Source organism: Phyllobates terribilis, unplaced genomic scaffold (assembly GCF_046119375.1).
Source record: "Phyllobates terribilis strain yellow unplaced genomic scaffold, ASM4611937v1 Scaffold_7__3_contigs__length_470593459, whole genome shotgun sequence".
Classification (NCBI taxonomy): domain Eukaryota; kingdom Metazoa; phylum Chordata; class Amphibia; order Anura; family Dendrobatidae; genus Phyllobates; species Phyllobates terribilis.
In genome coordinates, this window is record NW_027362767.1 from 266,860,631 (window position 1) to 266,877,649 (window position 17,019).

Genomic DNA, 17,019 nt, shown 5'->3' on the forward strand with positions numbered 1-17,019 from the left:
ATTTTACTGAAGACACATTTGCAGTGTGTCTTCAGCAAAATGACGCCGGACAGCGCGGTATGGGCACGCGCGTACTCCGGCACCACACTCCTCCCCTGGCCTCTGGCAGAACAGGACACCGCAGCGCTGGGGCACAGGGAAGAAAGGTGAGTATAAGTGTTTATTTTTTTGTATGTGTGTACAGTGTGAAAGGGATGAGGGGGCCACACATACCAGGATTGTGGGATGAGGGGTACCATACATACCAGGATTGGGGGGTGAGGGGTACCACGCATACCAGGATTGGGGGGCGAGGGGACCATGCATACCAGGTTTCTGGGATGAGGAGGCCATACATACTAGAATTGGGATGAGGGGTACCATGTATACTAGGATTGGGGATGAGGGGCCCATGCATACCAGGATAGGGATGAGAAGTGCCATGCATACCAGGATGGGGGTGAGGGAGCCATACATACCAGGATTGGAGATGATGGAGCCATGCATACCAGGATTGGGGATGAGGGGCGCCATGCATACCAGGATTGGGGGGGATGAGGGGTACCATACATTGCAGGATTGGGGATGAGGGGTGCCATGCATACCAGGATTGGGGATGAGAGGTGCCATGCATACCAGGATTGGGGATGAGGGGTGCCATGGATACCAGAATTGGCGATGAGGGGTGCCATGCATACCGGGATTGGGGATGAGGGGTGCCATGCATACCAGGATTGGGAATGAGGGGTGCCATGCATACCAGGATTGGGGATGAGGGGTGCCGTGCATACCAGGATTGGCGATGAGGGGTGCCATGCATACCAGGATTGGGGATGAGGGGTGCCATGCATACCAGGATGGGGGTGAGGGGTGCCATGCATACCAGGATGTGGATGAGGAGTGCCATGCATACCAGGATGAGGGATACAATACATACCAGGATAGGGATGAGGGATGGGGTACCACGCATACCAGGATAGGGATGAGGAGTACCACACATACCAGGATAGGGATGAGGCGTACCACACATACCAGGATTGGGGGTGAGGGGTGCCACGCATACCAGGATTGGGGGTGAGGGGTGACATGACTTCCAGGATTGGGGGTGAGGGGTGCCATGCATACCAGGATTGGGCGTGAGGGGTGCCATGCATACCAGGATTGGGGGTGAGGGGTGCCATGCATACCAGGATTGGGGGTGAGGGGTGCCATGCATACCAGGATAGGATGGTGGGGACAGGATGGGGGCAGCACAAATACCAGGAGGGGAGCAGCACATACGCCACCCGGGCGTAGAACAGGTTCAATAACTAGTACAATAGATAGGGCTGTGTGAGAGAGTGAGAGAGAGCAAGCGCTGGGAGAAAGGGGCGGAAGACAAAGGGGCAGAAGAGAAACACAGGGGGGGGCAGAAGAGAAACACGAGGGGGGCAGAAGAGAACGCTGTGAGAAAAAGTGAGGAAGGCAAAAGATAGAAGAGAAAAAAAAGAGTAAAGAAAAAGAGAAGCAAGAAAAATAGCTGCGATAAAGAGGTACTAGAGAAAGAGAAAGTGAGAAAACAAAGGAGAGTTGTGAAAAATACACAAGAGACACACACACACACACACACACACACACACAAGAGAGAGACACATACAAGAAAGACACACAGGACAAAGACACACACACACAAGACAAAGACACACACACACACAAGACAAGGACACACACACACAAGACAAGGACACACACACACAAGACAAAGACACACACACACACAAGACAAGGACACACACACACAAGACAAGGACACACACACACACAAGACAAAGACACACACACACACAAGACAAGGACACACACACACAAGACAAAGACACACACACACACACAAGACAAAGACACACACACACACAAGACAAAGACACACACACACAAGACAAGGACACACACACACACAAGACAAGGACACACACACACACACAAGACAAAGACACACACACACACACAAGACAAGGACACATACACACAAGACAAGGACACACACACAAGACAAAGACACACACACAAGACAAAGACACACACAAGACAAGGACACATACACACACACACGCAAGACAAAGACACACACACACACGACAAAGACACACACACACACAAGACAAGGACACATACACACACACACACAAGACAAAGACACACACACACACACAAGACAAAGACACACACACACAAGACAAAGACACACACACACACACAAGACAAAGACACACACACACAAGACAAAGACACACACACACAAGACAAAGACACACACACACAAGACAAAGACACACACACACAAGACAAAGACACACACACACAAGACAAAGACACACACACAAGACAGACACACACACACAAGACAGACACACACACACAAGACAGACACACACACAAGACAAAGACACACACACAAGACAGACACACACACAAGACAAAGACACACACACACAAGACAAAGACACACACACAAGACAAAGACACACACACACAAGACAAGGACACACACACACGACAGACACACACACACACAAGACAAAGACACACACACACAAGACAAAGACACACAAGACAAAGACACACACACACACAAGACAAAGACACACACACAAGACAAAGACACACACACACACAAGACAAAGACACACACACACAAGACAGAGACACTCACAAGACAAAGACACACACAAGACAAAGACACACACAAAACAAAGACACACACACAAGACACACACACACAAAGACACGACAAAGACACACACACGACAAAGACACACACACGACAGACACACACAGACACACAAGACAAAGACACACACACGACAAAGACACACACACGACAAAGACACACACACAAGACAAAGACACACACACGACAAAGACACATACACACAAGACAAAGACACACACACAAGACAAAGACATGCCGCAGATGTGTGACAAAGCGCATCCCCTATGATGACACCAGTTTCTGCCGTTATCACTACACACAACAGATCAATAAGATCTCACAGATTCTCACCAATTCCTCCTATATGAAACCTACGAGCTGAGTGATTGCTGCAGAGTCTCCTCTAGTCCAGCTGGACCCCCGTTATTGTCTCAGAGCCTGGGACCATCTTAGTATTGTGGTGGGCAAAAATAACGAGATTCTCCGGTGAAAACTATTTATCACCAATCCACAGGATGAATGATGACTTACTGACCATGGGGGCTGACAGATGGGACCTGCACCGATCGGCAGAACGGGGGACGTTTATCCCTGCTACAATGCACGGGCAGCGAGCTTGTTCGATCACCGATGTGCCCATAGGTGCAGGTCCCAGCAGTGGGACACCCACCAATCAGCAAGGTATCACCTATACCACAGATAGGTAATAAAAAGTTTGTCCAGGTAAAACAAGAAATACAGTAAGTCCTGCACCACAATCTATAATGTGTAAGACTAGTGTCTTCTCATGTGGTACAGGAGCCATTCAGCCCCATAGGCACCTCTGCACCCACAGGCTCACCCCTGCAATCCCTATAGATCTGTGATGCTTCTAATCTGCTCGTCCATGTGGAGTTAATACATTCTTTAAAACTTCCCTGGAAGGTCTTAGAGGCCCCTGAAAAAAGGCAAGATCTCCCAGCTCCCAGAGAAGGTAAATATCCAAAGAACCCCCAAAAGTCATCATTGCAGGAGCTGCACCCACCTTCCGCCACTCCTCCCTCTCTCAGGAAACTGTCCTGGCCGTAGGTGAAGTCTGGTCCTGGCAGAGAGTAACACCTTCTTTTTGTCTTTCCCAGTTCTGCCTAAAAAGGACAAAAACTAGAAAATAAGATATTAAAAAAAAATACCAAAAAGACAAATAAGTAGGTCAGATATCAATACAACACAAATGTTTACGAAAAAGTCACTGGAAACAAATATATGAAAATAAAAAAAAATAGAAAATTAATTTACTACATTGATTTTATTTTTATTCTGAATGTTCCTCCATTATCTTGCTGTAAACTGAAGGACAGATATGAATGAAGGGAAGGGAACTGACAACTACTCACAGCACATTACAGACCAAAAGACAAGGATAGCAGACCAATAAAAGATTGAGTTACAAAAAGTGGCAAGCTAGGACGTTTATTCACGAACAACAACTATAATACTGCCCCTTATGTACAAGAATATAACTATAATACTGCCCCCTATGTACAAGAATATAACTACTATAATACTGCTCCTGTGTACAAGAATATAACTCCTATAATACTGCTCCTATGTACAAGAATAGAACTACTATAATACTGCTCCCGTGTACAAGAATATAACTCCTATAATACTGCTCCTATGTACTAGAATATAACTACTATAATACTGCCCCCTATGTACAAGAATAGAACTACTATAATACTGCTCCTGTGTACAAGAATATAACTACTATAATACTGCCCCCTATGTACAAGAATATAACTACTATAATACTGCCCCTATGTACAACAATATAACTGCTATAATACTGCGCTCTCTGTACAAGAATATAACTACTATAATACTGCCCCTATGTACAAGAATATAACTACTATAATACTGCCCCCTATGTACAAGAATATAACTACTATAATACTGCCCCTATGTACAAGAATATAACTACTATAATACTGCCCCCTATGTACAAGAATATAACTACTATAATACTGCCCCCTATGTACAAGAATATAGCTACTATAATACTGCCCCCTATGTACAAGAATATAACTACTATAATACTGCCCCTATGTACAAGAATATAACTACTATAATACTGCCCCCTATGTACAAGAATATAACTACTATAATACTGCCCCCTATGTACAAGAATATAACTACTATAATACTGCTCCCTATGTACAAGAATATAACTACTATAATACTGCCCCTATGTACAAGAATATAACTAATATAATACTGCTCATATGTACAAGAATATAACTACTATAATACTGCCCCCTATGTACAAGAATATAACTACTATAATACTGCCCCCTATGTACAAGAATATAACTACTATAATACTGCTCCCTATGTACAAGAATATAACTACTATAATACGGCCCCTATGTACAGGAATATAACTACTATAATACTGCTCCTATGTACAAGAATATAACTACTATAATACTGCCCCCTATGTACAAGAATATAACTACTATAATACTGCTCCCTATGTACAAGAATATAACTACTATAATACTGCTCCTATGTACAAGAATATAACTACTATAATACTGCCCCTATGTACAAGAATATAACTACTATAATACTGCTCGCTATGTACAAGAATATAACTACTATAATACTGCTCCTATGTACAAGAATATAACTACTATAATACTGCCCCTATGTACAAGAATATAACTACTATAATACTGCCCCCTATGTACAAGAATATAACTACTATAATACTGCTCCTATGTACAAGAATACAACTACTATAATACTGCCCCCTATGTACAAGAATATAACTACTATAATACTGCCCCCTATGTACAAGAATATAACTACTATAATACTGCTCCCTATGTACAAGAATATAACTACTATAATACTGCCCCCTATGTACAAGAATATAACTAATATAATACTGCTCATATGTACAAGAATATAACTACTATAATACTGCCCCCTATGTACAAGAATATAACTACTATAATACTGCCCCCTATGTACAAGAATATAACTACTATAATACTGCTCCCTATGTACAAGAATATAACTACTATAATACGGCCCCCTATGTACAGGAATATAACTACTATAATACTGCTCCTATGTACAAGAATATAACTACTATAATACTGCCCCCTATGTACAAGAATATAACTACAATAATACTGCCCCCTATGTACAAGAATATAACTACTATAATACTGCTCCCTATGTACAAGAATATAACTACTATAATACTGCTCCTATGTACAAGAATATAACTACTATAATACTGCCCCTATGTACAAGAATATAACTACTATAATACTGCTCGCTATGTACAAGAATATAACTACTATAATACTGCTCCTATGTACAAGAATATAACTACTATAATACTGCCCCTATGTACAAGAATATAACTACTATAATACTGCCCCCTATGTACAAGAATATAACTACTATAATACTGCTCCTATGTACAAGAATACAACTACTATAATACTGCCCCCTATGTACAAGAATATAACTACTATAATACTGCTCCCTATGTACAAGAATATAACTACTATAATACTGCCCCCTATGTACAAGAATATAACTACTATAATACTGCCCCCTATGTACAAGAATATAACTACTATAATACTGCTCCTATGTACAAGAATATAACTACTATAATACTGCTCACCCTGGACAGTGATATAGAGCTGCCTGTACAGTGTCAATATCGGAAGCATTTTTGTTAGGTATTAGAGTTCCTCTAGGGGGAGCAGTTGCTGGTGATAAGTTACCTGTGGATATGGCTTATCATCAGGTATAATGGTCTTATTTTCTCTGAGGTTTGTATAACAGTTATCTTGCAGTAATATTAATTACCCAGAGTCCTCGGAGACAGAATCCTGTAATTAAATTTACCTTTGTTGATAGATTTCCCCCAGGGTCTGATGAGGTTTCCTCTCCCATTTAATATGGATATATGATAAGAACGTGTCATCTGCAATCAGCACAAGTACAAACAAGAGGAACGTTCAGAATATTCTATGGATATATCCCCATCCGCAGTTCTATATTCTACACCAGCGGTCCCGCTGACATTAGGAAACTACCATTCCCCGCATCCAAGCACCATCCACTTGAGGAGGAGCTTGGTACACAAAGCCTTATTGACAAAAAACTTGGGAAAAGATATATACACGTGTGTATATGTGTAATATATATCTATATATATATATACACATACACACACACACACATTATATACCATATGTATTGTAACACGCCAGGGGCGTTGTAGGGCGGCATGGTCGTGACAGACTGAAACAGTCCATATAAAGGAAACATGGGCTTTTTTTCAGCCAAAATGCAGCAAACAATAAAGCAACCGAAAAACAACCAAGATTTGCCCGGCTAGGCGCTAACTAATACATCATACCTCTGACTCATGCTACCAGGTATGTGCGCGGGGTTTGACTCTCCAGCAACTCAGCATTTAGCACATTTAATCGCCGTGCATATCCTTCTCAGAAATGCACCATATCAGTTTGGAGGCTGTGTCTCTTTGAAGCTTTTCCTTCAGCCCTTTCTGTGTAATAAGGTGACCTCTCTCAGCTGAGCTGCCTAAGCCTCTAGTACTACCTGTACTGAAGCGGGAGTGACGAGTCCTGCTTATCACTCCAATAAAACTCGTCCCGGAATGACCATATATAAAACGGCACAGCCCCTAAGCTGCCGCCCCAACCAGTCTACCTGGCTTTTAATATCTCGCCCGGCTAAGTTTCTGGGAGAGATATACACTCCGTCCAGCATCCTCCTTGTCGGCCACCTACATACCCCCCCCTTTTCTAGACCAGAGGTCTGAGCATTTTGGGCCATCAAACAATGAATCCTTGATAATGCATCTGCATTCCCGTGATTTCTCTGGTCTATGTTCTACGGAGAAATTCAAATTCTGCAGCGAGAGAAACCTCCCTGTCACGCTAGCATTTGTTTCCTTATTATGTTTCATCCACGTAAGCGAGGCATGATCTGACACAAGCTTAAGTCTCCTACCCAAGAGGTAATACTTCAAAGATTCTAGTGCCCACTTTACAGCTAAAAATTCACGCTCTACAGTGGCAGTTTTTTTCCGCCGGAGTCAACTTCCTGTTCAAATATACTACTGGGTGTTCTTCTCCATTTATTCGTTTGAGACAAGACGGCTCCCAACCCTGTGTTCGAGGCGTCTGTCTGAGCCAAGAACTCCCTTTTTAAAATCCAGTGTAATTAACACGGGTTGCTCACACAGCACAGACTTAAGGCACTGAAAGGCTTGTTCCACTTCAGGACACCATTACAGATTTCCCTACTCTTGTCAGGTCTGTCAAATGTGCTGCCCTTGAGGCAAAATTTGGTATGAACCTCTGATAGTAGCTGGTGATCCCTAAAAAAGCCTGCATTTGTTTCTTAGTTACTGGCCTAGGCCAACTCTATATGGCCTCAACTTTATTATTTTGATGTTTGATCAAGCGCCTGCCAATAACAAACCCCAGATACTTGGCCTCCTCTAGCCCTCAGACACATTTTTTGTGAGACTTGCACCACTGATCGCATCTAGTACGGCTTGCACTTTACAGAGATGGCTTCCTCAGTCTGCACTGAAGATACCCAGCTGCTTACCTAGAGGATGTGGTTAAGTATTAGATGGCCTCAAAATGAAATCCATCAGTCTCTGGAAGGTTGCAGGCGCTCCGTGTAGAGAAAATGGTATGTTCTTGTATTTGGCACAAAACCCTCCTGGGTGGAAAAAGCAGTTTTTTCCATGGCCCTCTTTGTTAAAGGAATTTGCCAATAACCTTTGGTACGATCCAGAGTCGTTATGTATCTGGCATTACCAAGTTTATCAATTAATTCATCTACCCTAGGCATGGGATACGCATCAAATTTAGAAATTTCATTTAATTTCCAAAATTCATTGCAATCATTTGGTTTGGGAATCAACACAACCGGGTTAGACCATTCACTTCGGGACTCTTTGATCACTCCCAGCTCCAACATACATTTGACTTCAGTCAAGATTACTTCTCGGCGTGCCGCTGGTATTCTATAAAGTTTAAGGTTTATTTTCTTACCCGATTCAGTAACTATATCATGTTTTATTAGATGGGTATTCCCAGGCAGATCAGAGAAATTTGTTTTGTTCATCTGTACGAATTGTTGCGCTTCCTTTCGTTGAGCCGTCGAAAGGGTATCCCCTAATTTCACCGCTGGAACCAATTGTGCTGACATACTACACTTAAGACTGGCAGCGCCCAACGATTCCCTGTGTTTCCAAGGTTTAAGTAGATTCACATGATACAGCTGGTACAGTTTACATCTCCCTGGTTGATGTACTTTATAATCTACTTCTCCACCCTTCTCTACGACTTCATATGGACCATGCCACTTCGCCAAAAACTTGCTTTCAACTGTTGGCACTAAGACCAAGACTATCTCCTGGGTGGAAGTTCCTGATTTTGGCTGCCCTATTATACACTCGGCTTTGGGCTTCTTGGGCCCTCTGCATGTGCTCTCTGACAATAGGCAAAACTTTTTCGATTCGGTCCTGCATCTGCGCTACGTGTTCAATAACACTTTTATACAGGGTGGCCTCAGCTTCTCATGTTTCTTTCGCTATGTCCAACAGACCTCTTTGGTGCCTCCCATACACTAACTCGAAAGGCGAGAGACCAGTAGAAGCCTGCGGTACTTCTCTCATGGAGAACATTAAATATGGCAAAAGATAATCCCAGTCACATCCATCTTTTTCCACTACCTTTTTTAATATGTTCTTCAGCGTCTTATTGAACCTCTCGACTAGTCCATCCATTTGTGGATGATATACCGAGGTACGTATGTGTATCATCTTCAGCATTCGGCACAGCTCCTTCATTACCTTTGACATGAAGGGTGTGCCTTGGTCTGTAAGGATTTCCTTCGGAATCTCAGTCTGAGAGAACATAAAAAATAACTCACTGGCGATACTTTTGGACGCGGTATTTCTTAGGGGAACAGCTTCAAGGTTGCGCCATGGTGTAATATACTAGGACAAGGATATACTGGTGCCCCTGAGCTGATTTTACAATTGGTCCCACCAGATCCATCCCAATCCTCTCAAAAGGTATTTCAATGATGGGAGGGGTACTAGCGGACTGTGAAAATGGGTCATGGGTGCAGTTATTAGGCATATGGGGCAGGACTTACAATAATCTTCAATCTCCTTGTATATCCCTATCCAGCAGAACCTCTGGAGAATCCTCTCCTGGGTCGTCTTGGTCCCCAAGTGTCCCCCTAGAACATGGCTATGAGCCATATCAAGCACCCAGCACCGATTGGCCATAGGGACCAGCAATATTCAATGATTACCAGATCTTTCTTGATCACTCTATACAAGAGCTCATTATTAATAGCAAAGTGGGGAACCTGTTGGTCACCTCTTAGATATTTGGAAACGCCATTGACAAAGACGATATTCTCCCTTGCATATCTAAGGGTGTCATCCTTCAATTGAGCTATACCAAATTTATCTTGTGTTTCCTCTACCTCCAGTAGCACTAGGGGATCGGAGAATTTCGCGTTCTCCAGCAAGACCTGCAATGGGGAATTCTCACCCTCTTTCCTTGGGCCGGTACTGAGACTACCTTCTGCGTCCATATCTTTCTCCCAAAACTTCCAGATAATCGCGGCCCAAAATTATGCTATGCATAAGAGCTTTTACCACCCCCACTGTGTAGTCCACTATCCCATATGTTGTCTCTATTTTCTCAAGGCACACAGAATACATTCTGATGTCACCATAGACACACATTACACGTATGAACCTGTCAGGTATATGACCCCCGGGGTATGAGGCTGTATATGTACTTGTGTCACGAGACTACCTGAGTCTAGAAGGGAGGTCACAGGACAACCATTCCGCCTGATTTTACACACTTGTGGCTCAGTCTCTAGTCCAGGTGTGGCCACCTGGGTCTAATGGGCACTGAGCCATGACATGACCAAACTGACGACACCTCCAACACTGTACCAAACCATGTTTTCTAAACAGAGTCCCTATGGACCTCTGAATGGCTTAAGAAAGACAAAATTAAGACTTTGGAGTGGCCTAGTCAAAGTCCTGACCTTAATCCGATTGAGATGCTGTGGCATGACCTTAAAAAGGCGGTTCATGCTCTGAAACCCTCCAATGTGGCTGAATTACAACAATTTTGCAAAGATGAGTGGGCCAAGATTCATCCAGAGCGTTGTAAAAGACTCACTGCGAGTGTAGGGATTTGTACTCACTGAGTCACGTTGGAGGTACAGGTTCACACAGTGATGCAGTCCGCGGGGTCAAACAAACTGGTGGTTTATTCAGTGTCCATACACCAGTGAGGAAACAAAAGTAACAGCCTTTTCCTGGCACAAAAAGGAATAACAGAACAAAGCTCAAATTAACAAGTCCATTCAGCACGGCCTCAGCCGTTTAAACAAAGTGCCTTCCTCTGCCTCCAGCAGAGTCTGAGCAGCACATGCAAGGTCTGCTCACCTTGCCCAACACACACAAAAAGACTGAGACTGGAGCAGCTGTCTTAAATCAGCCTTTCAAGACCTGGACTGGAGGTAGGTGAGCAGCTGTTGCCCCTCAGCTCTTTCAGCTACTCGGAAAACTCAGCCCTGTAATCCGGGCCCATTAAATTCCTCTCAGCACTATGTGTGCTGGATACTGCTTCTCCAGGTCCTACATCACTAAAGCCTGGCACTTCGGGGACACATCCCTCCCGTCCAAGACCTGTTCGGCAGCCACCATACATACCCCCCCTCTGCCCAAAGCTGGGGGGCTTGACACCTTCTGTCACCATACAATAAACCCTTGACAAGGCATCAGCATTTCCATGTTGATTCCCAGGCCTATGCTCTACCTGGAAACTAAAATCTTGTAGAGCCAGGAACCACCTAGTCACTCTGGCATTGTTCCCCTTCTTTTCTCGCATCCACCTCAGTGGGGCATGGTCTGAAACTAACCTGAACCTTCTATCTAACAGGTAATACCTCAGAGTGTCTAACGCCCACTTAATGGCCAAACATTCTTTTTCTACAATGGAGTAGTTCTTCTCACAAGTGGAGAGCTTCAGACTGAGGTATATTACAGGGTGTTCTTCTCCGTTAATCTCCTGGGACAAGACTGCTCCCAGCCCAACATCCGATGCATCCGTCTGGACCACAAACTCTTTGGAGAAGTTGGGCGCCACCAAGACTGGCTGCTTACAGAGGACCAGTTTCAATTCCTGGAAGGCCGCTTCTGCTTCCGGGGCCCACTTGGCCATAGCCGACTTCGTCCCTTTTAGAAGATCCGTCAGCGGGGCTGCTATCAGGGCAAAGTTAGGGACAAATCTTCGATAGTAGCCCACAATGCTTAGAAACGCCCTCACCTGCTTCTTCGAGAGCAGCTGTGGCCAGTTCAAGATCGCCTCGACCTTATTTATTTGTGGTTTTATTTCCCCTCTACCAACCACGTACTCTAGGTACTTGGCTTCCTCCATTCCCATGGCACATTTCTTCGGGTTGATGGTAAAGCCCGCCTTCCTTAGGGCATCAAATATGGCTTGAACTTTGTCCAGATGACTTCCCCAGTCCTGGCTGAATATGACGATGTCATCTAGATAGGCCGCTGCATACGTTTTGTGGGATCCAGTCCATGGCTCTCTGGAAGGTGGCCGGAGCTCCCTGCAACCTAAACGGCATCCTGACGTATTGATAACATCCATCTGGCGTCGAGAAGGCTGTCTTCTCCTTGGCCTCTTTGGACAGGGGAATTTGCCAATATCCTTTAGGGAGGTCCAGGGTGATGATGTACAGAGCGGGTCCTACCCTTTCGATAAGCTCATCTACCCTAGGCATTGGGTAGGCGTCGAACTTCGAGACCTCGTTCAGCTTCCTATAGTCGTTGCAAAACCGCCTTTCCCCATCTGGTTTCGGCACTAAGACTATAGGACTGGATCATCCACTTTTGGACTCTTCAATGGCTCCCAGGTTAAGCATCCGCCTCACTTCTTTTGAGATTACCTCTCTGCGGGCCTCTGGGATCCGGTATGGTTTTAGATTGACGCGAACATGAGGCTCTGTGAGTACCTCATGCTCTATGACCTGAGTGGGTCCTGGCAACTCCGAAAACAGGTCTTTATTTCGCTGTAGCAACTCTTTGCACTGTTGCTTTTGGGCACGTGACAGTGACTCTGCCACCTTGATCTCTTTCACATCGGCGTCAGCCTCAGCCACTAAACAGGGAGCTTCCACGGGCTCTCTATCTTGCCATGGCTTAATCAAGTTAACATGGTAAATTTGGTAGGGCTTCCTCTTCCCCGGTTGGTGGATTTTATAGTTGACTTCCCCCACCTCATAGGGGCCCTGCCACTTGGCCATGAACTTGCTCTCCACTGTGGGCACTAGCACAAGCACTCGATCTCCTGGGTTGAACGGTCTCACCCTGGTCGACCTATTATACACCATGGACTGTGCCTCTTGTGCCTTGAGGAGGTGCTCCCTCACAATGGGCATCACGTGGGCAATCCTTTCTTGCATCTGGGCAATGTGCTCCACCCGCTCCTATAGGGAGTGGTCTCAGCTTCCCAGGACTCTTTCGCCACATCCAGGAGTCCTCGAAGGTGTCGTCCATAGAGTAGTTCAAACGGGGAGAAACCTGTGCAAGCTTGGGGAACTTCCCTGATGGCGAACAACAGATAGGGAAGCAGACAGTCCCAGTCTCGGCCATCCTTTTCCACTGCTTTCCTCAACATTGCTTTCAAGGTTTTGTTAAACCTCTCAACCAGTCCGTCCGTCTGGGGATGGTACACGGAGGTTCTCAGTTGTGCAATCTGCAATGTCTTGCACAATTCCCTCATGACGTTCGACATAAATGGAGTTCCTTGGTCTGTTAGGATCTCCTTAGGCAACCCCGTTATTGAAAACATGTGGACTAACTCCCGTGCTATACACCTGGCGGAGGAGTTTCGTAGTGGTGCGGCCTCCAGATACCATGTAGCATAATCTAATACCACCAGGATATACTGATGCCCTCTGGCGGACTTGACCAGGGGCCCCACTAGATCCATTGCTATGCGTTCGAATGGAATCTCGATGACGGGTAGGGGCACTAGGGGACTGCGGAAGTGGGCCACTGGGGAGGTTATCTGGCATGTGGGGCAGGAACGACAATAACTTTATTTCTCTGTAGCAACCTGGCCAATAGAATCTCTAGAGGATCCGTTACTGAGTCTTTTCTGCACCCAGGTGACCACCCAACACATGAGAATGAGCCATGTCTAACACCCTGCGTCTATAGGACCCTGGCACCAGCAACTGTTCTATTACCTCACCCCTTGGCTTGGTTACTCTATACAGCATATCCCCATTCACAGTAAAATGAGGGAACCAAGTGTCAGCCCCCCCCCCGCCCGGTTCCTGAGGCACCACATTTAACACAGTAACATTTTCAAAGGCCCCTTTCAGAGTTAAATCCCCGAGTTGGGCGGTTCCAAAGTTTCCCTTGGACACCTCCAGCTCAGGGATATTGGCCTCAGGGGATGTTGCCTCATCCTCATCGCCCACAAACACACACATGGAAACTCATCTACCATGTTCTGCGGGTAAGTTTCCTTAGGGGCGATCTGGCTGTCGTCCGAGCAACCAGGTGTCCCCGCTTCCCCCCACATTTCCCAGAATAATGCAAAGTCATGTCCAATTATTATGGGATGCAATAGGTCCTTAACGACCGCCACTTAATGAGATGTGGTGCCACAGTCCGTGTTTACATCCACGTGGGCCACAGGATATTTCTTAGCGTCCCCATGGATACACCGGACACCCACCACCTTCCCAGGAACCAGTCGATGAGGGAGTGTGGCCCTCATCGGGGTCACCAAACTTCCTGAGTCCAATAGTACAGAGACTTGTACCCCATTTACTGACACTGAGCATGCCTGAGGGCCCTTGCCATGTTGAGGAACCGCACTGCAGGCGGGGTAGGCAAAATAGGAGCAACGCCAGCCCATGTTGCAGTCCATTGGCCCAGAGTTTATAGGACACCGGGCAGCAATATGGCCAGGGGTATGACATCTCCAACACACTATATTATGGGGTGGGACCTTGGGCAGCAACTCAGACCCCTCCTGAACTCTAGGACACCTCCCAGGTGTGGCTCTAGCTCCCTTCTTTTGGGTGTCCATCCCATTTTGGGAACCCCAGTATTGAGAGGCTACGACCCCTTGTTTTCCCAACAAACTCTCAACCGCCTGGTATCTTTCCACTCAACCCCACCAAGTCAACGGCATTATGGGGATCTCCCTGGGCAACCCAGGATTGCACCGAATTCGGAAGAGAGTGTATAAACCTGTCTATAACGACCTTCTCCACCATCTGTGCTGAGGAGGAAGATTCAGGTTGCAACCACTTTTGGACCAGGTGTAGGAGGTCGAACATCTGGGACCGGGGAGGTTTGTCACTGCAATAGGCCCAGTGATGCACCCGTTGCGCCATGACAGTCAGAGTCACTTCCAAGCGTGCCAAAATCTCAGTTTTCAACTTAGCGTACTCTTTCGCGTCCTGCAAGGCCAAGTCATAATAGGCCTTCAGCGGCTCGCCTGTCAAATATGGCGCCAGTACCTCCGCCCACTGTCTGGAGGCCATTTCTCCCGTTCTGCCACCCTCTCAAAGACCGTGAGGAACGTCTCAACGTCATCACCCGGGGTCATCTTTTGTAGTGCTCTTCTTACCGTCTTCCTGACGTGTGAGTCATCACCTGGATTTGAGGATGTGGCGGTTGTCCTGCCACGGATCTGCTCTGCCAGGATTTCCATTTGTCTTTGCTGCTGTTGGATCTGCTGCATCAGAAGTTTATTTGTTTCCTGCTGCTGCTCCCGTTGCTGCTGTAGCATGCTCTGCAGGTACTGCTGCTGGAACTGCGCCTGCTGGGCCTGCTGTTGCTGAAGTTGCTGCACTTGTTGCTCCTGCTGTGCCTGCAACAGATGTTTAAGCAGGTCCTCCATTTTGTCCAGCGACACTTGCTGGCTTATGGCCAACTTCACCCAGGACATATACGTCTTCTTGTAGCAGTCACACTGCCGCTTGGGATCTGTGCCCGTGCTTCTAGCACCAATTGTAGGGATTTGTACTCACTGAGCAGCATTGGAGGTAGGCACAGGTTCACACAGTGATGCAGTCCGCGGGGTCAAAAACTGGTGGTTTATTTAGTGTCCATACACCAGTGAGGAAACAAAAGTAACAGCCTTTTCCTGGCACAAAAAGGAATAACAGAACAAAGCTCAAATTAACAAGTCCATTCAGCACGGCCTCAGCCGTTTAAACAAAGTGCCTTCCTCTGCCTTCAGTAGAGTCTGAGCAGCACATGCAAAGCCTGCTCACCTTGCCCAACATACACAGACTGAGACAGGAGCAGCTGTCTTAAATCAGCCTTCCAAGACCTGGACTGGAGGTAGGTGAGCAGCTGTTCCCCCCCAGCTCTTTCAGCTGCTCGTAAAACCCGGCCCTGTAATCCGGGCCCATTAAATTCCTCTCAGCACTATGTGTGCTGGAGCCTGCTTCTCCGGGTCCTACATCACCGAAGCCTGGCACTTCGGGGACACATACCTCCCGTCCATGACCTGTCCAGCAGCCACCTTACACCAGTTATCGCAAACACTTGATTGCACTTGCTGCTGCTAAGGGTGGCCCAACCAGTTATTAGGTTTAGGGGGCAATCACTTTTTCACACAGGGCCCTGTAGGTTTGGATTTATTTTTCCCTTAATATTTAAGACCTTCATTTAAAAACTGCATTTTGTGTTTACTTGTTTTATCTTGGTCTAATATTTACATTTGTTTAGTAATCTGAAACATTTAAGTGTGACAAACATGCAAAAGAATAAGAAATCAGGAAGAGGCAAACACTTTCACACCACTGCATATGCCGTATATGTACAGTTGTGTTCAAAAGTTTATATACCCCAACAGATTTTTTCCTTTCTTGGCCTTGTTTCAGAGAATATGAATGATAACAAAAAAACTTTTTCTCCACTTATGGTTAGTGGTTGGGTGAAGCCATTTATTGTCAAGCTACTGTGTGTTCTCTTTTAAAATCTTAATGACAACCAAAAACATCCAAATGACCCTGATCAAAAGTTCACATACCCTAGTTCTCAATACCATGTATATCCCCCTCTAACATCAATGACAGCTTGAAGTCTTTTGTGGTAGTTGTGGATGAGGTGCTTTATTTTCTCAGATGGTAAAGCTGCCCATTCTTCTTGGCAAAAAGCCTCCAGTTCCTGTAAATTCCTGGGCTGTCTAGCATGAACTGCACGC

The 17,019-nt window shown here is 45.6% G+C and overlaps 1 protein-coding gene across 1 annotated transcript in view; it reads right to left on the reverse strand.

The window, feature by feature from the left end:
• Positions 1–17,019, reverse strand: part of CFAP77 (cilia and flagella associated protein 77) — a 149,834-nt gene that overhangs the window by 64,549 nt on the left and 68,266 nt on the right. Inside the window, exon 2 of the mRNA XM_073637853.1 lies at positions 3,696–3,795. Within this exon, the coding sequence (XP_073493954.1) occupies positions 3,696–3,795 (100 nt within the window). The remainder of the gene's footprint in view (positions 1–3,695; positions 3,796–17,019) is intronic.